The 22,266-nt window shown below is 42.5% G+C and overlaps 1 protein-coding gene across 3 annotated transcripts in view; it reads right to left on the bottom strand.

Moving 5' to 3' along the window:
- Positions 1-7,340: 7,340 nt before the first annotated feature.
- LOC120978608 (inter-alpha-trypsin inhibitor heavy chain H3-like) overlaps positions 7,341-22,266 on the bottom strand; it is a 117,045-nt gene continuing 102,119 nt past the window's right edge. For all 3 annotated transcript variants that reach the window (XM_040406856.1, XM_040406858.1, XM_040406857.1), the window contains 6 exons: positions 22,146-22,259; positions 19,214-19,415; positions 18,369-18,541; positions 10,339-10,450; positions 7,727-7,897; positions 7,341-7,578 (listed from right to left, as the gene is read on the bottom strand). In XM_040406856.1, coding sequence (XP_040262790.1) covers positions 7,756-7,897; positions 10,339-10,450; positions 18,369-18,541; positions 19,214-19,415; positions 22,146-22,259 — 743 coding nt within the window. In that variant the 3' untranslated portion in view covers positions 7,341-7,578; positions 7,727-7,755. The remainder of the gene's footprint in view (positions 7,579-7,726; positions 7,898-10,338; positions 10,451-18,368; positions 18,542-19,213; positions 19,416-22,145; positions 22,260-22,266) is intronic.

Below are 22,266 nucleotides of genomic sequence, written 5' to 3'. Positions count from 1 at the left end.
ACCCATAACAATTTCTCTGGGGGTTAATAAGTGGCCGGGTATTGATTCCGGTTCAGCGGCCAGCTTTATTGACTTAGAATTTGCTAGTAAATTGGGTATTCCAATGTTTGCTTTACCTACACCTATCCATGTCATGGCTATTGATGCTACCCCCCTGATTGGTGGTACGGTGAGGTCATGTACCTCTGAAATTTTTCTGACCGTGGGTGTGTGCCACTCTGAGAGATGTTCTCTTTTTGTCTTGGAGAACCTACCGGTTGAGGTGGTACTAGGGTTGCCTTGGCTCCGTTTACATAACCCCACAATTGATTGGTTCAAAGGAGAGTTGGTGAAATGGGGACCTAAGTGTGACTCATGTTTGTCCGTGGTCCAGGCTGGGGTTTCAGTAAGGTCTAATACATTACCTTCAGTTATTAAAGAATATTCTGATGTATTCTCATCCCCTATTCCAGAGGTTCTACCGCCCCATAGACCGTATGATTGCGCCATAGAGCTAATAGAGGGTGCCGAATTTTCTAAAGGGCGAATTTATAATCTTTCAGGGCCCGAACGCAAGGCTATGGAAGATTATATTAAGGAGAGCCTTGCTAATGGGCATATTAGACCTTCAGTCTCTCCTATGGGAGCAGGGTTTTTCTTTGTTAAAAAGAGGGATGGTGGTCTTAGGCCTTGTATTGATTACCGGAGACTAAATAAGATCACTGTCCAAAATAGATACTCTCTCCCATTGATTCCGGATTATTTAACCAGGTTCTAGGGGCAACCTGGTTTTCCAAGATTGACCTGAAAGGGGCATACAATCTAATCCGAATCAAGGAGGGAGACGAATGGAAGACAGCGTTCAATACTCCGATAGGACACTTTGAATATCAGGTGATGCCTTTTGGACTCAGCAATGCCCCAGCTGTGTTCCAAAACTTAATGAACGATATTCTTAGAGAGTTTTTAGGTAAATTTATTATTGTCTATCTTGACGACATTTTGATATTCTCTCCTGATTTCGAATCTCATGTGTCTCATGTCAAACAAGTATTAGAGGTGTTGAGGGAGAACCAGCTATCCGCTAAGCAAGAGAAATGTGTCTTTGGTGTACAGGAGATACTGTTTCTAGGGCATGTTTTGACTCCTCACGCCTTTAATATGGATCCTGGTAAGGTTTTAGCAATTAAGGAAGGGGTAAGGCCTTCATCCTTAAAGGCTTTACAACGGTTTTTGGGTTTTGCTAATTACTATCGTAAATTTATCATGAATTTTTCTGTAATTGCTAAGCCATTGACCGACCTTACTAAGAAAGGGGCGGATTTGGAGAATTGGTCTACCAAGGCCATTTCTTCATTTGAAACATTAAAAAAGGCATTTAGTAGCGCTCCCATTCTGATCCAGCCTGATCAGGAGAGACCCTTTATTGTGGAGGTAGATGCGTCCGAGGACGGCGCGTGAGCAGTTCTTTCACAGGGTCCTGCTAGCCTCACTAACCTGAGACCGTGTGCTTTCTTCTCCAGGAAATTCTCTCCCACGGAGAGAAACTACGACATTGGGAATAGGGAGCTGCTGGCTATTAAGTGGGCATTTGAGGAGTGGAGGCATTTTTTGGAGGGGGCAAGGCATCGAGTAACTGTTGTCACTGATCATAAAAACCTAATGTTTCTCGAGTCGGCTAAGAGGTTGAATCCCCGCAAGCCCGATGGGCTCTGTTTTTTACCCGTTTTGATTTCTCCATTACATTCAGGCCGGGAAGTAAAAATGTGAAAGCAGACGCATTATCCCGGAGCTTCCATGCCTTTCAACCCACTGAGACGCCGCCTGAATCCATCCTACCAGCAAACATCTTCTTAGCAGCTCTAACCCAGGATATCTCGGCTCGCATTAAGGCTGAACAACATCTGGCACCGGCATCCACCCCAACAGATAAGTTGTTTGTTCCCGTACAATTTCGTCTCCAGCTGTTGGGGGAGTGTCACGATTCTGCCTTTTGTGGACATCCGGATGTTGAGGGCACTAAGGATCTGGTTTCTAGATCCTATTGGTGGCCCACTCTGACCAGGGATGTCAAGTCCTACGTGTCAGCCTGTGAGGTTTGTGCAAGGTCTAAGACACCTAGGACTCGCCCTGCTGGTAACCTATGACCCCTACCCATTCCCAGTAGACCCTGGTCCCATATCTCGATGGACTTTATAACTGACCTACCGCTGGCGGAGGGTAAGACTGTGGTTTGGGTAGTGGTCAATAGGTTTAGCAAGATGGTTCATTTCATTCCCCTGTCTAAACTTCCGAATGCTAAAACCCTGGCGTCTATTTTTGTGAGAGAGATTGTTCGTTTACATGGCATCCCGGAAAACATTGTTTCTGACAGGGGTGTGCAGTTTGTGTCCAAATTCTGGAGGGCCTTCTGTCAAAGATGTAAAATTTAATTGTCTTTTTCTTCCGCCTACCATCCTGAGAGTAATGGGCAGACTGAATGCCTTAATCAGTCTGTGGAACAATTCTTGAGGTTGTATGTTGCTGATGATCAGCAATTATGGGTCAAATTCCTTCCGTTGGCTGAATTTGCTTTGAATAACCGTGTCAATTCTTCTGCTGGGGTCTCTCCTTTCTTTTGTAACCATGGTTTTCATCCCCGTTTTCATTCTGGGTCGTCCGTCTCCTCCTCTAACCCTGAAGCGGATAAACTCTCCTCAGAACTGTGCACAGTTTGGGCCCGGGTTCAATCGAACCTAGAAAAGGCTCAAAGTTCTCAAACTCAAGGCCGATAGGAGACGTTCAAGGGGGGTGAACTTTCAGGTTGGGGATAAAGTATGGTTGTCCTCCAAGAATCTATCTCTCAAGGTAACTTCTAAAAAATTTGCTCCTCGTTTTATTGGACCATATAGGATCACGGAGGTGATTAACCCGGTATCTTTTAGGTTGGAGCTGCCCGAGTCATTCCACATTCATAATGTGTTCCATAAATCTCTGCTTAAAAAATATTTTGAACCGGTAGTACCATCAAAAGCCTCGCCTCCGCCGGTTCTTGTTAATGATGCTGTCGAGTATGTGGTGTCTAAAATAGTGGATGTCAGGAAGGTGCGTAATGCCTTGCAGTACCTGATTCACTGGAAGGGGTATGGACCTGAAGAGAGATCTTGGGTACCTGCTAGGGAGGTTCATGCTCCTAGACTTGTTCGTAAATTTCATTTAGAACACCCTGAAAAGCCATCGCCTGAAGTCTTGGGTCCGGTGGCCCCTCGTAAAAGGGGGGTACTGTCACGGGGTTCCGAAGGTGCACTCGGTCCCCCATTGCCCGCAGACCTGTTGCTTAGCTTTAGCAATGAGGATTTGTGCTTGACCTCATTCCCAGGGCGGCTTTGCTGGCTGGGTGGCTCCCTGCTCCTAGTCTGCCTTGAGAGCCGAGCTGATCACTCGGTGCTCGACTGGTTGGCCTGTCGGTCATGTGACGCTGGCCACGTCACATGACCCTCACTCCCCACTATAAATACAGGCAGCCTGCTGGCCACAGGTTGCCTGTTAATTTCTAGGTTCCTGGCTATTTGTTGGACTGCTGAATACTTACCTGATCCTGTTCCCTGACCATCCTTTTGCCTGCTCCTCCTGTACTGTGCATCCATCCTGGTATTGTGACCTCGGCTCCCACCTGACTACTCTCTTAGGACTCCTCTTGTACTTCGCTACTCTCCTGGTATTTGACCCCGGCTTCTCCTGACCATTCTTTGCTTAATCCGTTGTACTGCGTAGCTCTCTTGGTACTGACCCGGTCCGTTCATGTTCCGTATTTTGTCTTGTCTGTCTTCCCTGCACATATCCTAAGTTAGGGACTGCCGTCCAGTTGTCCCCTGTCATCAGGACTAGTGAGGCAAGTAGGCAGGGCCAGGGGTGAGGGTGGAGCGCAGTGGTCACTACCCTTCCCCCTGTGTGTGTGTGGACGTGACCGTTACACTGTGATTGGCCAGGATGAACATTAGAGAAAGAGTGAGGATAGGAGGAATGAGACCATGTGATGAGTGACGTAGAAGCATCATAGTGAATGAAGTCGGATTTACTGTGGTGTGTGTGGTCTAGGATTCGTTGAAAGAAATATTATAAACTAACATGCGGGAGAAATGAAGTTTGTTTATGAAATGTGGTTTGTTTTTATGTACTTTATTTATTGTACAGGGTGGGCCATTTATATGGATACACCTTAATAAAATGGGAATGGTTGGTGATATTAGCTTCCTGTTTGTGGCACATTAGTATATGTGAGGGGGAAAACTTTTCAAGATGGGTGGTGACCATGGCGGCCATTTTGAATCCAACTTTTGTTTTTTCAATAGGAAGAGGGTCATGTGACACATCAAACTTATTGGGAATTTCACAAGAAAAACAATGGTGTTCAACTGGCCCATGACGACCAATCCACTTTCCAGGAAACTGTTAATCTAGGAATGCTCGGACCTGACACCCATAATGTGGTGGTGCACCATCACATTATGGGTGTCAGGTCCGAGCATTCCTAGATGAACAGTTTCCTGGAAAGTGGATTGGTCGTCGTGGGCCAGTTGAATGGCCCCCAAGGTCTCCCGATCTGACCCCCTTAGACTTTTATCTTTGGGGTCATCTGAAGGCAATTGTCTATGCTGTGAAGATACGAGATGTGCAGCACCTGAAACTACGGATACTGGAAGCCTGTGCTAGCATTTCTCCTGTGGTGTTGCTATCAGTGGGTTAAGAGTGGGAGAAGAGGGTTGCATTGACAATCCAACACAATGGGCAGCACATTGAACACATTTTATAAGTGGTCAGAAACTTGTAAATAACTCATGAAAGAATAAAGTTTTGTTAAAACCAAGCACACCATTGCTTTTCTTGTGAAATTCCCAATAAGTTTGATGTGTCACATGACCCTCTTCCTATTGAAAAAACAAAAGTTGGATTCAAAATGGCCAACTTCAAAATGGCCGCCATGGTCACCACCCATCTTGAAAAGTTTCCCCCCTCACATATACTAATGTGCCACAAACAGGAAGTTAATATCACCAACCATTCCCATTTTATTAAGGTGTATCCATATAAATGGCCCACCCTGTAGAGTAATAAGTTCTTTGGAGTATTTTTAACTATGTATTGTTGGATCCTTTATATTTTAATATTGAAGGTTTTTAATTTTGTAATGTTATTGGGTCATGACGTCTCGGAGAGGTGGGTGCAGACCTACCTGGCTGCTTAAAAGACTGCCTTGGAATGGGCAGGACAGATTCCCCTGACGAAGCTCGATTGAGCGAAACCCGAGTCAGGTGATTGATCTTTGTATACACTGCTTGCTTTTTACCTGTATATTGTGAGTATAATAAACCCTTTTTACTCCAGTTGATGTGACGGTACTTCACTATTTGTTGCATCCTTGGTTTCCCATAGAAGCCTGGAAGGGAGAGGAGGAAAGGCTTCGTTTGGCCTGTTTGCTTTCCCATGTTCATGTTTATCTGACTGGTTTCGAGTGTAGAATTTCTGTTAATCCTGAAGCAGCGCGGTCCAACCAAGAAACGAATAATATATTTCAGTCCTCCTCCTGGGCGGGCCCCTTCTGAGTTCTGCCCCGTAGCAGCCGTTTCCCCTATAGCTATGCCCCTGATCAAACCCTACGTGTAGCTTTTCATGCAGTCCTGTATTCTTACCTTCCGTCTGACCCTTTTTTTTGCTAATCTATTATCTGTAAAAGATTAACTAGCAATTTATTGATAAAACGCGCCAGTATCTTGCTCTTATGAAATGTGCACCTTCCACCAATATTTGCCAGTGACGATACATTTATAGCTGCTCTGTCAATATTTTCTGCATTTCACAAGGTTTCTGGTGAAAACAAACAGACCTTTCTAACCAAGAATAAAATGAACAGAATAAAAAAAACAATTTTTTTTAAATTCTGATACCATGTCTGGGCACCTCTAATTTTTTCAGATCTCAGACGACCCCTTTGACTCAAGACTGGTAATAAAAGCAACAAGGTCTAATTAAGGCTACTTTCACACTCGCGTTTGGTGCAGATCCGTCATGGATCTGCACAGACGGACCCGTTCAGATAATACAACCGTCTGCATCCGTTCAGAACGGATCCATTTGTATTATCTTTAACATAGCCAAGACGGATCCGTCTTGAACACCATTGAAAGTCAATAGAGGTCGGATCCGTTGTCTATTGTGCCAGATTATGTCATAGAAAACGGATCCGTTCCCATTGACTTATATTGTGTGTGAGAACGGATCCGTTTTGCTCAGTTTCGTCAGACGGACACCAAAACGCTGCAAGTAGCGTTTCGGTGTCCGCGTCCAAAGCAGAATGGAGACGGAACTGATGCATTCTGAGCGGATCCTTTTCCATTCAGAATGCATTAGGGCAAAACTGATCCGTTTTGGACCGCTTGTGAGAGCCCTGAACGGATCTCACAAATGGAAAGCAAAAACGCCAGTGTGAAAGTAGCCTAAATCATATATGTTTTCTTCCATTACTGTTCAAAATAGGTAGAAATTATGCATTATTTAATAAACTGTATAACAACGGTTTAATTACTGATGGTCTCTATGTTACAGTACATGCATCTTCTCTAATACAGAATGGTAAAGATTATTTTTTTTTATAAAACCTCAGCATTATTGCTCATTATGTTTCCATTCTTAACGGAATTGGGTTTTAACATTTTGCTCCAAGTTGTCATCCTCTTTAAAAGGAATCTGATTTCAATGCACTTTGCCCCATCTCAGTGGCCCCTGTCTTTATTTTATGCAAATGAGCTACTTGGTGCAATGAGGGCATCACTATTGCACCATGGAGTTGCTGTTTGTGACGTGGCCCTGTATTGTCGCGACTGCGTGTTTGCTACAGGGATCGGGAGTTCAGGCCTAATGCTTGCTGGGCATAAGGGGTCTGTACTGCGCATGCACAATGATGTTTTGCTGATGCCAACGTCTGTCTCTTCCTGTTGTAGAGCGACGTCATCAGCGTGTGCACAGAACAGACTTTGCAAGCTTTAGGCCTGTACTGAGCGTGCGCCAGTCCCCCAGGTGAACATGCAGTCATGAGAATGCAGGGCCAGGCGGGATAACATTGCCACTGCCTGGCTTTGTCACTTAAAGCGTGGGGGAAGAGGCTACGGCCAGCAGGGAAAGTGAGCAGAGTGCAATGGTGACATTCTTGTTGCACCAAGAAGCTCATCTGCATAAAATAAAAACTTGACTCTCTGCAATGCGGCCACCAATCGAGAAAGAAAGAAAATGCAATACGTAAGGTATATTGCTGCTTCTACAGATTAGTAAGACATTTGCAATGAAATGCTGCTTGTCTGCACACTGAAGAAATTGAGCACCACAGCTTAAAGGGTTTTTCCAAGACTTTAATACTGAGTGTTTCTGAGGTCAGGAGATCAGAGATAAGAACTCTACATGAACAGTCAGCTGATGGAACTCAGGAGGAATAGTCAGCATATAAACTGATTTTTAACCACACGTATCACAAAAACTTCTTCCAATTTTTAATACAGACCAATTAAAAACATGATTTTAACCCAAAATGAATAAAATGTAATCATAAAATATTTTCCTGAAGGTGTCCATAGCTTTTAAAGGGAACATTTCACCAGGACAGACACCTACAATAATGTCTAAAAGTAACAAACCACCAGCTGCTTCAGATTTATTCCAAATGGTTTCCATTGCTTCTCCTGACATAATCTCACTATATCTCAAATTAACACAATTCTACATATTGAATCTCTACAGTAATCACTTCTAATAAGCAATACTGAAAATATCAGGTACAATGTAATCGGTATGGGTTCCATCAATCAGACCTTCTCCATTGAAATGCACAAACCAGCAGGGAATTTTAATGCCATTCTTGTGATCTTTTCGGTAGTCTCTTTGTGCACCCCTAAAAATGATACATAGTAATAAAATCAACAAGCATCATAGAAGAATAATTAACAATGGAAGTCAATTATGGAAGTAAAAATATAATTGTAAAATCAGACATGCTACAATTCATTTATGCTTAAAAGAACATTTCACCTCTCCTGAGATGTTTGTTTTATTAAAGGGAACCTGTCACCAGGATTTTGTGCATAGAGCTGGGGACATGGGCTGCTAGATGTCCGCTAGCACATCCACAATACCCAGTCCCCACAGCTCTCTGCTCTTTTATTGTGTTAAAAAACCTTTTTGATCAATATGCAAATGACCTGATATGAGTCCTGTGTCCGGAGATGAGTCAAGCGGAAAGGAGCCCAGCAACGCCCCGTGTCCTCCGAATCTCCTCCTTGCTGGCTGACGTCACAGAGCTGGAGCGCGGAAATCTCGCGATGCGCGAGCTAGCGCATGCGTAGTTCGTTCCCTGTGCTGATTCCAGCACAGGGAATGAACATGATGCCGACACTGCGCATGCGCTAGCTCGCGCATCGCGAGATTTCCGCGCTCCAGCTCTGTGACGGTATTTTATTGCTTAAAATAAAATAAAAAAATGCACATATTAGGTATCATCGCATCCATAACGACCTGCTCTATAAAAATATCATGTGATATAACCCATCTGGTGAACGCCATAAAAAAAAAGTGCCAAAAGAGCCATTTTTTATGATCTTACATCGCAAAAAGTAATACCAAGCGATCAAAAATTCATATGTGCCCCAAAATGGTACCAATCAAACCATCATCTCGTCCTGCAATTGCCAAAATTGCCCAAAAAAATTGGCTTTCAGAAAATGGAGACACAAAAACATTTATTTTTTTCAAAAAATGTTTTATTGTGTAAATCCAAAATAAAATAAAAAAAATAGACATATTAGGTATTGCCGCTTCGTTACGACCTGCTCTATAAAAATATCACATTATCTACTCTGTCAAGTGGACATTGTAAAAAACAAAAAAATAAAAACTGTGCCAGAACAGCCATTTTTTTGTTACCTTGCCTCACAAAAAGAGTAATATATATACACACACAATGCTCAACTACCTCTAGCAAAAGATTTATATACTGCAGGAGTAACCCTAATATATATATATATATATATATATATATATATAACAATGGCAGCACATCAGGCCAAATATATATATGAAGGTTCAGGCCAATGGATCCAGCAACAAATCCAGGACAATATAAGAATTTAAAAAAATGCCACGGACCATAACTAAGGGTCCATTCAAACGTCTGCATAATGGGTCCGCATCCATCCGCAATTTTTAATGGGGCCACAAAAGACGTGGACACTCTGCACACGCACTCCGCAGTGCGGATACACTTCCGTTCCGCGGCCCCGCAAAAAAATAGAGCATGTCCTATTCTTGTCTGCAGCCACGGACAAGAATAGGCATTTCTATCATAGTGCTGGCAATGTGCGATCCGTAAAACAGTTGCGGATGTGTGAATGGACCCTTGTGGTCCATTGTAGCTGAACTTGAAACACAAGTTCACTCAACACTAGTCGCAACGTTTTAGCTCATAGCTTGAAAGGAAACTCTGTGAATGAGCTGAAAAAATTGCGACCACAGGAGTGAATAAAGTGTTTGAGGCAACCAATCAGATTCCACCTTTAATTTTTCACAGCTTCATTGAAAAATGAAAGGAGGAATCTGATTGGTTGCTATGGGCGGCTAAGCCTGTTTTCCTTTGCACCAGTTTTGATAAATCTCCCCCACTGTATACTTCTATGTGTACATAGCATTGTCTGTCGTCACACTGTACTAATACTAATCTGTGTGGGAAAAGTGACCGCTCACTGTGCGGACTGCACACAAAGGCCTCATGCACACGGCCGTTGTGCGCCCGTTCCGTGCATTGGGGACCGCAATTTACGGATCGAGACCCATTAAATTTGAATGGATCCGTGATCCGTCCACACCGCAAAAAAACAAAACATTTTTTTTACCTATCCTTTGCTGCATTTAGGAGGAATAAGTGTTTTTAAATTAAATTAAATTACATTACATTAAATTCTGTGCAACCTAGCTCCTCCAATCTCTTTCCCTAGACAATCCTTCTCCACTTGATTGACAGGGGCGGGCATATAGGTTAAGAGGGGGTCCAGGGAAGCAGAGTGGAGGAGCTAGGGTGCACAGAGAAGCTAGGGTCCACACTCAGTGCACTTAAGCCCTTATTTGCATATTTTTGAAAGCACTTAAACACAGCAAAGGATCTGGGCAAGGAAGGTATGTTCTTAACTAGCAGAGTCAGCCCTACCACCAGGCATTATGGCTGGTTTAATGGGGTGGATCCTGCTGACAGATTTCCTTTTAACAGCAGATTCTGATCTACTGGTTGCCCACTTTATTACTCATGTTTTGTGATTATCTACTGAAACTATAAATATTTCTTACCTGGTCACTGTCAGCAGCTTGTTCTTCACTTTCATTGTTGCATCCGGTTTGTCAGGATTTTCAGTTTCATGAATATTAGAAATTTCAAAATTGATTCCATGAAAAAATTGTCCTTGAAAAGTAAACCATTATTAACCCAAGAGTGAGAAAACACATAACAAAAGATTACATTAAATTACGAAAATAGTAGAATTCACAGAAATGCGAGATGCACTTGCATAGGGGAAAATTAGAGACTATCACTGAGCATAAACCCCTAAAATTTTACTTTTAATGATATTCAGATAAAATAATGACCAAACCCCAAAAACTTATATATATTGAAAGATAAACAAGATAGCCTAATATCTGATGCCTACACTCAAGATACTAAGTCAGTGTAGTGCATTCATCATATTATACAGCAGCAGAGAAAAGTAACCAGCCTATTGTCTGCATATTTGATAGAGCTTTTGGGGTTTGGTCATTATTTTATCTGAATATCATTAAAAAGTTAACTTTTAGGGGTTTATGCTCAGTTGTAGTCTCTAATTTCCCCCCATCATTTCAGTAAATTCTTTAATACTGATATGGCAGGATTTCTACAGGGACCCATTAACACTGATTCATGGTTGCGTGAGGCTCAGGAGGTATTTTTGGAGAGGGAGCGTGAAAGTGGAGCTAACGATACACCCTCACTTAAATCAATATTTAAGGATCTGTATGAGGGGTACAAAGAAAGCCTTAGGTCCTGGTGGGAGGTTCAGTCCCTTGAGAGCTATATTAGGCACAAAATAATTCCCAAGGGTCTGAGAGTACACCTTGTTCCTGCACTTAGATCACTTTCTGGGACACTTTTGAAAAAATCGGAACAGGAATCTTTATCTAGCTCATTACGGTTAATGCAGCTCCTGTGCATATCTGAAAATACCTCTAAACATTTAAATAATCTGATTGAATCAGCTTTAAAATACAAGTCCGACCACGACTTTTATAGACGTGAGTCTATCTTACAGGATGGTGTCGAACGTTATCAGAGTATTCTAAAGGAGAGAAAACACAGACAGTTTATTCATGATCTGACTGAGTTTAGAGAGAAAAGAGTTTTTGAACTTACAAACGAGTTATCTGGTACTAAGTCTGTTGATAACTCAACTACAGATATTGACTCCTCCGATAACGAAAGAACGACCGGCACAGGTCCTAGGACTAAATCACAGTTTAGGGGTAGAGGAAAGAGAAGATGGCTAGGACGAGGGGCCAGGGGTGGGGGAAGACAACAGGGCAATTTCCCTCCCCATACCCAGCCTCCAGAACCAAGAACAGCAAATCTGTTGTCCACTGGTACGTCTGTGCCCTCTGTGGCGCTGTCCTCTATACCCTCGCCCTCTCCTTCTTTTTTAGAGGGGGGGATAGGCCCCTTCCTATACCAACTAAGACAGGGAGGGAGATGCTGGGTAGAAACAGGGAAAATCAAAATAGGCCAACAGGAGAATCAGATTATCAATCTATCGACACATATGCTAAATACACTAGAGGAAACGGTTTTGTCTAAGGGTCTATCTTTTGTACCAACAACTAAATTTAGTGCTTTCAATTGGATCAAGGACAATAATCTGTTCATACGCAAATTGAAATGGAGGAAATTTTATAAAACCCATGACAGAGAAACATGTATAAAATTGGGGATTGCTGTTGAAGACCTTGAGGAAGTTCGTGCTTTGAATTCCTATTACGAACGCCCTATTGGCACAGGTCCTTTCACTTCTCTAAGAGAAAAAAGTACCAAGATGCCCACACCACAGGATAATCCAGCATTAGATATCTTTGCGGATTTCGTGTCCGAACATATAGAAAAAATCCCTGAGCATAATCTGTACAGTAGAGGGAACCTTGATAAAGATGAATTAACAGCTCTCAGAAATCTGGAAAATGATGCCTCCATAATTTTTAAACCCTCAGATAAGGGGGGTAATATCGTGCTAATGGATCACCAGACATACTGTGAGATGTGCCTGGGCCTCTTAGGCAATAGGACATGTTACAGGGTACTTGAGAATAACCCTACCTCTGTGTTATCGGCTAAATTGGAGACAATGTTGTTACAGGCCTTTGATGATGATATAATTTCATGGGATGAAAAAAAAATTCTCACACCAAAACATCCTCAGGTTCCTACTTTCTATGCATTGCCCAAAATCCATAAAGGTTTCCCTCCCCTTAAGGGCCGGCCCATAGTGTCAGGCATAGATTCCATTAATCAAAATATCAGTACGTACATTGACGAGATTCTTCGCCCTTTTGTTGTCTCCCTTCCGTCATATTTCGGGGACACTACTGATCTAATGCTGAAAATGTATAACATCTCGATTGACGACAATGTGTACCTGGCCTCCATTGATGTGGAGGCTTTGTACACGAGTATACCACATGATAGTGGCCTCTGTGCAGTAACACACTTCCTCAAATCAAGGGGTAATCAAAACTTATTTGTTGTGGAAGCCTTACAGTTCATACTCACACAACTACTTTCTGTTTGAATCCTGATACTACCACGGTGAAGGGGAGCCCCCTGTGCCCCTAGCTATGCCAATCTGCTCCTGGGCTGGTGGGAGGATACAATGGTTTTTACAGATGAGACCAATAAATTTATATCACATATTGTCTTCTGGTGTCGCTATATTGATGATATCCTGATTCTCTGGGATGGTTGCGTGAAACTGTTTAAAATCTTTGTTAAGTCCCTTTTCTCGATATTTGTATAACTAAGGCCAATAGTGAACTGCATACCACCACATATTGTAAACCAACTTCTACAAATAGCTTATTACGGTGGGACAGCTACCATCCCAGGAGTCTAAAAAGAGGGATCCCCAAGGGACAATATTTAAGGACACAAAGGAATTGTTCATCTACTGAATCCTTCAGGGTACAGGCCAAAGATATGCAAAATAGGTTTATCCAACGGGGGTATCCCCCTGAGGTTCTTAAAGAAGCCTTTCAATTCTCTCTCCACAGGGATAGACAATCCCTATTATCTCCATGAGAACAACCTGCCCCGGAGATGAACATGATGAGGATCATTGGTACTTATGATGTTCAAAATCAGAAGATTATGGGGATGCTGAGGAGATTCTGGGGTATTTTGCTTTCTGACTCGGACCTGAGGGATATTTTGCCCCCGAGACCATTGATAACATGCAGAAAGGGCAGGTCCCTTAGGGAAAGTTTAATTCATAGCCACTATAAAGTACCTCCTCAGACAGGAAATTGGCTCAGTCGGAAAGTGTGTGGGACTTTCAGATGTGGAAGTGATTGTATTTGCTGTCCGCTTATTTTGAAGTCCAAAAATTTCTCAAGTGTCTCCACTGGAAAAAGCTATGTGATGAGGGACTTTGCCAATTGCAGAACTGAAGGAGTCGTCTATCTGTGTACTTGCCCCTGCCCACTCAATTTTGTGGGAAAAACAAAAAGGGAGTTAAGAAGACGGGGGGGAAACCACATTGGTGATGTAAAACATCGGAGAGACAAACCAGTAGCAAGGCACGTTTTGGAATATCATTCTGGTGATTTTAGTGCCCTACGCTTTCAGGTCATTGAGGTATTGCGAAGATCCCCTAGAGGCTAGAGGTGGGGATTGGGATAAAATGATTCTCCATAAAGAGGCCCAGTAGATTCATTGGTTAAAAACTGTGATTCCATTGGGTCTCAACGAACAGATCTCCTACTCCATCTTCCTGTAGTCCATGCCATCCAAAAAAACAGTGTTACGTTTATACAAAAAGTATCTGGGTAGGTACTAAGTCAGTGTACAGACTGTGATCCTGCCCATGCATCATAGCCAAAAATACGGGCATGTTTTTGTACACAACAGTATCCATTAGGGACACCCTGGACCACCTTATCATGGGAGAGATACCAGAGGTTTATAATTTTAATTTGTCCCTTTTTTCTATTTCCCCATTATGGCACCACAATCGGCTCCTCAGCGATTTAGCATAATTGAAAGCGCTGGTATGTATCGCGTCTGGTAACCATAGCAGCGCTGTGATGTATTTGCGCTTCTTCCTATGAGGCATTTCTGGTTTTCCACAGTGCTTATCTGACGTCCCATCCGCCTGAATCAGTATGTATAATACAGCGCCTGCCATTTTCATACCTAGTACCGTTGCTACTTGTATAATTTTGGGTGTGCATGATATAGAATGGGAAATCATGTAGGTATAGAGAACTAGCATTTTTTTCGGCTGACCACGTGACCGAAAGTGACGTCAGACGCGCGGTTTTCAACTGAGCCTTTAAAAGGAAACACTAGTATGACTGCCTGTGCGTTCCTTTTTATCTTGGTGCCCATATCATATGTGCCTTTTGTATCACTTGCAGCGTTTATGTATCAACTAAGCGCTGTCCCCTGACGAACCACTTGGATATCTCCTTTTGGGGAAACGCGTCGGGAACAGAGTTTTAAGTCAGTAGGGACAACTAGGGATTTTGAGGGTCTAGCTACCAAGAAGTGGGGTAGCCCCTTTCGGGGCGGGTGCTCTGCTTTTAGGTAGGGATAGCCAGCAGGGACAACTCAGGGAGAGGACACCTTCCCCACCCCATTTCTTCAGCTGCTGGCCCACAGACTACCTGGTTATTAGTAACCGTGAGGAGTCCTTCAACATCTAGAGACCATTTGTATACAAGTAACCGTGAGTTTTTATAACAAACAACCGCTGGCTATTTAACTGCATGTTTCAAGCTCTATCAAATATGCAGACGATAGGCTGGTTACTTTTCTCTGCTGCTGTATAATATGATGAATGCACTACACTGACTTTGTATCTTGAGTGTAGGCATCAGATATTAGGCTATCTTGTTTATCTTTCAATATATATAAGTTTTTGGGGTCTGGTCATTATTTTATCTGAATATCATTAAAAGTAAAATTTTAGGGGTTTATGCTCACTGATAGTACGAAAATAGTAGGCACATTGTAAATACTACTTAGAAATCTTTCACAACCACAGATGGTGGGGGAATGCAGGAACCATGTATCTGTAACCATGATGCTTTTCACCATATATTTGTAAGTAAAAATAAATCAAATCAGAGTTTGTATTTCTGCAGTTTCATGGATTTGTGACTTACTAAACTTCTTGTCTTTCCCCCATCTACTAACTCACCTAAACTTGATATTTCAATTTCGGTCTGCAGCACTATCATAACTCCTGTGCAGCACACCCGCTCAGATCTTTCCTCTTGTCGTCTGCACCTCAAGAATATCGCCAGAATCTTCCCTTTTCTTACGGGAAGATTCTGGCGATATTCTTCTTTTTTCTTGCAGTAAAAACACCAGCCCCTGATGTCAGCTAAAGGTCTATGGGAAATATGAAACGCAAGACACACAAGCATTTTATTTTTTACTACTGGTGTTTTTGTTATTTAATTAGGTAGTGTTTTTTATTTATCTGTCAGTTTTTGAACAATGTAGTGTGCTGAAGCTTTTGGCATTTTTATGGCGTCTTGACACCTTCTCTATAGGGAGAAAAATGCCAGAAAAAAAAGAGTGGTTCACACAGTAATTTAGGGAGAAAGCCACAAAAAAACATAAAACTACATGATGCAAGACGGAAAAATTGCAAGCAGTTTTTATGGCATTTTTTTTGTGAACAAAAAATGCCGGTCTTAAGCTCTATAGCTGACGGTAGATGTAGTGGCACCGGCCTCTGCATAACTTCAGCACATCCAGCTCCGATTCTAAATGTAAGACAGCTTCTTAGCTGTCTTACATTTAGACCATTTTCTTCACCTAAACCAGGTGTAGAAAATTATGAATGAGACAGACCTACCGGCCTGGCCCAACCTGGAGTGAGCGGGAAAGAAGTCGCAGAATCTGCGCCAGATATACGCCACAAAAGTGGCATATATCAGGTCATAAATGACCCCTAAAGTGTTTTGGTCCCATGATTGCTGAGATTGGCCGAAGTAGTCAGGAAACCAAGCCTATTCCAGTCTAGCATGGACCAGAAGCTGCCAAGAATGGTGCAGCAAAATGAGAATGGTGGGACCAAAGACGTGATTTGATATTTTTTTTTTAATTGGCCAAAGGTTCCAATTAGGGATGAGCGAATCAACTTCGGACGCTTCATCCAAAGACGATTCACATAAAAATTTGTTTAAATACTGTATGGAGTGAGCGCTCTGTACAGTATTAGACTGGATTGGCTCCTATGAGCCTGGAACCGAACCCGAGTTCAGTACAAAGGTTTTTAACACAACAGTAGAAATTAATTTACAAAGTTATTACCCGAAGTCTCACAAGACTTTCCAAAGTAATAACTTTGGCTCATAGGAGCCAATACATTCTAATACTGTATGGACCGCTTGTTCTATACAGTATTAAAACTAAGTTTTAGCCAAATCGATTTTGGATGCAGCATCCAAAGTCGATTCGCTCATCCCTAGTTCCAACTATTGGGGTTGTTGGCTCCTAGACAAACCCTTTAAGGTAATAGAAAAAGAAAACGCAAGATATGTGTTAGGTATTGTTGAAATCCTAAGGGCTGTTTCACACGAGAGGATTTCGTGTGTGTCATCCGCAGCGTGAATGAGAGCCAAGCCACGCTCTGGACAGCAGAGACATGGAGCATTAACATGATTGATAATGCTCCGTGCCTCTCTGTGATCTTTTTACTACAAAATCACAGTGAGATAAAGTTGTCACCGTGATTTTGTAGTAAAAAGATCACAGAGAGGCACGGAGCATTATCAATCATGTTACTGCTCCGTGTCTCTGCTGTCCGGAACGGGACTTGGCACTCTTTCACGCAGCGGATTCCACGCACAGGACTCTAAACTCTTGAACTCTAAAAAATTTAATATACAAACTGCACATGTTGATGTTTCATTTGTAGGACATGTATCCTGAGAGTGGCTTCTCATATATCATTTTTACTTTTTAGAGGGAAGGGAATTTCGCCTGCTGGTCGTTTTTTTTTTTGTAGCCAAAGCCGAAAGTGGGTCCAGCAGTCTTTTTTCTAGATTTTCCATTCTCATTACAGATGAACACAGAGAAGGCAGCACTCCAAAAAGAATTGAAGTTTATTTACCCAATATCAGCAACGTTTCAGCTGCTGAATGCAGCCATTTTCAAGCATACAAATGTGGTAAATACTCAGGTATATATAGGTGGAATACAATTAACATCAATTAATATAATCAAGATAAAAACACATCAAATATCATACACAGTCAGATACATGGTATGATAGTGTGAATCAATATAATCACCGTGACATAATTATATTACGGTGATTATATTGATTTACACTACCATACCATCAGTAACGTAGCTAGAAATGACTGGGCCCCACAGCAAATTTTTGAATGGGGCCCCTCTCCCCCAGTTATTTTTTCGCAACCCCTTCCTTTCATGCTGCCCCCATTCCTGTGGCTAGTAAAGATCGCTCTCTCCTACCAGGCCCGGCAGCTGTTCCATCCGTTTCTTACACTTTCTATACTGTCCCTGCTTCCCCTATAGTTACGCCCTTGCATACCATGCATCTGATTGGAATTGATTCTGTGTATGATATCTGATGTGTTTTTATCTTGATTATATTAATTGATGTTAATCGTATTCCACCTACGGTATATATACCTGAGTATTTACCACATTTGTATGCTTGAAAATGGCTGCATTCAGCAGCTGAAACGTTGCTGATATTGGGTAAATAAACTTCAATTCTTTTTGGAGTGCTGCCTTCTCTGTGTTCATCTGGAATTGGTGAGGACTTGGATTTGGCATCTTTGGAGGCATGGAACCGTTTTCTTTTTTGCTTTTTTGCTTCACATTTTTGCCTCTTTTCTTTTCTTCATTTGGTGCTGTGCTGCTCTAAGTGTGTATTTTTCCATTCCCATTGAATTCACTTTTGATCTTGGCTCAAAAACAGCATGAATAACTTCGACAAAAAAGTGCTCATGCTCAATGTGGAAGACGCACAAAAAATCTTCAGCAAATATGCAATGTCTGAATTCACCCTGACTGTATAATACAGAATTAATGTTACCTAGCAGTCCATGGACTCCTTTAGAAAATGTATGATCATCCAATGTATAAAAACCTAAGAAATCCCTGTGGAGAGGGTGACCTTTCCAAACTTCATGCAGAATTATAACAAATGTTGCTCCTTCTCCAAATGATAAGGTCACATTACTTCTTTTGTTCACCACCAGATTAAACCTGGAAGAGTAGAAATGTAGAAAGGACACAGATACAGATTATTTCACCTGAAATGTATGGCATAATTTCTGCTACTTCTGGCTACTTCTCAAATGACCAGCTTGGGGAAGAGGGATCCAAGTAGGTCTTTCCACCTTAGAGATCATGCACATGCCAATGTGCTAGCTATGCCCGTATTGCAGCCCGCAAACAGCGGGTGTGCAATATACGGGCTCCGGCTGTGTGCACACTGTATAACGGATGCACACCCATTTAATTGAATTGGTCGGCAATCCGGGAGATACGGTGCGGAATGGAGGCTTGGATCAGAAGTTTTCTATACAAGCCTCCGCACCACAAAAAAGTAATGCATGCACTACTTTTTTGTGGTGCGGACTGTCGGATGCGGTTAACAGACCCCATTCAAGTGCATTTGTGGTCCGCAGCACAGGCAACGCCGGCACACGGTCGTGTGCAGGAGCCCTTGCCCTACATAGAAGTGAACAAACATTTACAGTAGACTAACCAATTAAGTGGACCAGATGACTTTGCAATGAAGACCCATGTGGGTGGTAGCAACTTCATGGAGCACAACCGGAATCAATCAGCAGATCACTGCTACATCTTACGTCTTAAAAAAGGGTTGTAGATTAGAGATCGCCTATAGGAATATTACAGTATTATGTTTCTTACCCTTCCTTGCTTATAGAGCCTGTTTTCTGCCATGAGAACGTTTTCTTGTTTTTATGGTTCAGGACTATGATTTTGTCAGTGGTCACCTCAATTCTTATCTTCATCTCTCTGTTTACGATCCCAAATCTTCCAAAATAGGTTTCATTTGATATGACATTATTGATGTTCTTGTTTCCAATAAGTTCCCCATTGACTGCAATACCTAGAAAAGACACGGGGTGTGATCAAGCTTTTATGGGAGATTGTATGGATGTGCAATCAATGTGTAAAGTGGGAAAACCCCTTTAACAGAATAGTGCAGAGTATGGAGGGGAGGCTCTGAAGACAGTGGAAGAGGCTACTGTGGTAGATAATACTTCGGGGGCTGAGGGTGGGAACTCTGAACATCCTGGAAAAATCTAAAGTATGGGTTTTTCCTGACATACTAAGGGGTCACTTTTTTGACTGAGCTAACTGGTGGGTATTGGCAGACAATGAGACCTGAGTTTGTGAGAGGCAGTCACTTAAACAAGAAAGGGGAATAATGCAGTTTTCATGAAAGTGGGGATAAAGAGCATTTTGGCAGCAGAATAACTTTATATGGTAGAGGACACCAAGGAGTATATCAAAGTGTCAAATAAAGGGCCATGAGTTCCAAGTTGCAGACAATTTACAGGTAATTATTACACACAAAAAACTATTTCTACTTAGTGTCAGTGCACTATAACTGATATAGCTCAAAAGCCGTTCTATATTCCTAAAACTGTTTGCATTATGTGGAGGGACATGGAGCACTGTCTTCAGATTACATACTGGTTAAGTACAAGTTTGACCCATAAATCACAAACTAAGAATATTTAAAGTGGCTTTATTAGGTATTAACAATGGCTGAAGACTTGGAATTGGATAACATAAGAAAACAACCTACACTCACCTGTAAGGCCCCTTTCACAAGGGCGAGAATTCCACGCGGGTGCAATGCGTGAGGTGAACGCATTGCACCCGCCCTGAATCCGGACCCATTTACTTCAATGGGGCTGTGCAGAAGAGCAGCGATTTTCACGCATCACTTGTGCGTTGCGTGAAAATCGCAGCATGTTCTATATTCTGCTTTTTTCACGCAACGCAGGCCCCATAGAAATGAATGGGGATGCATAAGAATCGCATAGCATCCGCAAACAAGTGCGGATGCAATGCGATTTTCACGCATGGTTGTTAGGAGATAATGTTAGTAAATTGATAAAAGTCAATTTACTGTATTATTTTCCCTTATAACATGGTTATAAAGGAAAATAATACAGAATGCTTACTAAAATGTTGCTTGAGGGGTTAAAAAATAAATAAAAATCAACTCACCTCATCCTCTTGTTCAGGCAGCCGGCATTGTCTTCTTTCTTCATCTTTCAGGACCTGCAAAAGGACCTTTGAAGATGTAATCGCGCTCACCACGTGGTGAGCACGGTGACGTCAGCGCAGGTCCTGCTGAATGAAGATAGAAGATTTATCACGTCATCAAAGGTCCTTTTGCAGGTCCTCAAAGATGAAGAAAGAAGACGATGTCGGCTGCGCGAACAAGAGGATGAGGGGAGTTATTTATTTATTTTTTTATTAACCCCTCAAGCAAGATTTTAGTTAGCATTCTGTATTAAGAATGCTATTATTTTCCTTTAAAACCATGTTATAAGGGAAAATAATAAAATCTACAGAACACCTAACCCAAACCCGAACTTCAGTGAAGAAGTCCGGGTTCGGGTCTGGGTTCCACATTAATTTTTTTCTCATGCGCATGCAAAACGCATTGCACCCGCGTGGAAAAAACTGAATATTGGAATGCAATCGCAGTAAATACTGACTGCAATTGCTTGCCTACTTGCGCGGGTTTCCCACAATGCGCACACGACGCATCCGGAGCAAATCCAGGACGCCCGTGTGAAAGAGGCCTTAAAGGGGTTCCTCAATATTTTGATATTGAAGGCCTATTTTCAGGATAGGTAATCAATATCAGATCGGTGGGGGTTCCAGAAGTCGAACCCCCACTGATCTGATCAAGTGTATGAAGAGTGCTGTGTGAGAGCTTAGGTCTCTTCCTAGACCAGTGATGTCACATTAATTGGTTACATGGCCTACGGGCAGCTCAGTCCCATTCAAGTGCAATGGGCTGAGCTGCAATAGCAAGCAGAAGAGCTCCGGTGACAACTGCAGTTTCCTCAAACAACAGATTTCTGGGGGTGCTAGGAGTTGAACTTCTGCCAATCTCATATTGAGGACCTTTCCACACACCTATCCACAGATGAAAATCTCGGAGAACCTTTTTAAATCCCCTGCAGCTTCAGTGCTTCCCGCCAGTCCTTATGTATTTAGCTGCAGAGATGACATGCCCGTATAGACACATGACTGCTGCAGCATGACACAGGACCACTGAGACTGGTGATTGGCTGCAGTGGTTACGTAAGTACATGGGCACGTCATCGCTGCAACCAGATACACAGATACTGGTGGAGAGCACTAGAGTGGTGGGGTTTATCAGGTGAGTATAAGTTATTTTGTTATTTTATCACATTTCCTTGCCTTCAGATGTTTGTTTTTTTTGCTATCACGTAAACTACTTTAAGCGTTAAGGGCTCATGCACATGACCGTATGCCCTCCGAGACATACGGTCCGTGAGGGGGCCATATGTCCCGAAGCAGCATACATTGTGCGCACGGGAGTACATAGATTACAATGATGCTGTGCACGTCGGGCAGCCCGTGGGACTATTGTCATCATATAAGTGCAGGACAATAGTCCCGCGGGCGGCCCGATGTGCACAGCATCATTGTAATCTATGATGCTGTGTACTCCCGTGCGCACGATGTATGTCGCTCCGGGACATATGGCCCGCTCACCGACCGTATGTCTCGGAGGGCATACGTTTGTGTGCATGAGCCCTGACTGTCAGGTTTCATTACATACCTAGTTGTCTATCCTCAATAAGGTTCAGGATCACACCTGGCTTCTCCTGAATATTAAAGCACAGCACGTCATTCTTTTGTGGAACATTTATCACAAAATGAGGGTCAGAATCCACTGTTAA

Source organism: Bufo bufo, chromosome 9 (assembly GCF_905171765.1).
Source record: "Bufo bufo chromosome 9, aBufBuf1.1, whole genome shotgun sequence".
NCBI lineage: Eukaryota > Metazoa > Chordata > Amphibia > Anura > Bufonidae > Bufo > Bufo bufo.
Note: the sequence above shows the minus strand (reverse complement) of the source record. Positions and strands in the feature narration are given on the sequence as shown.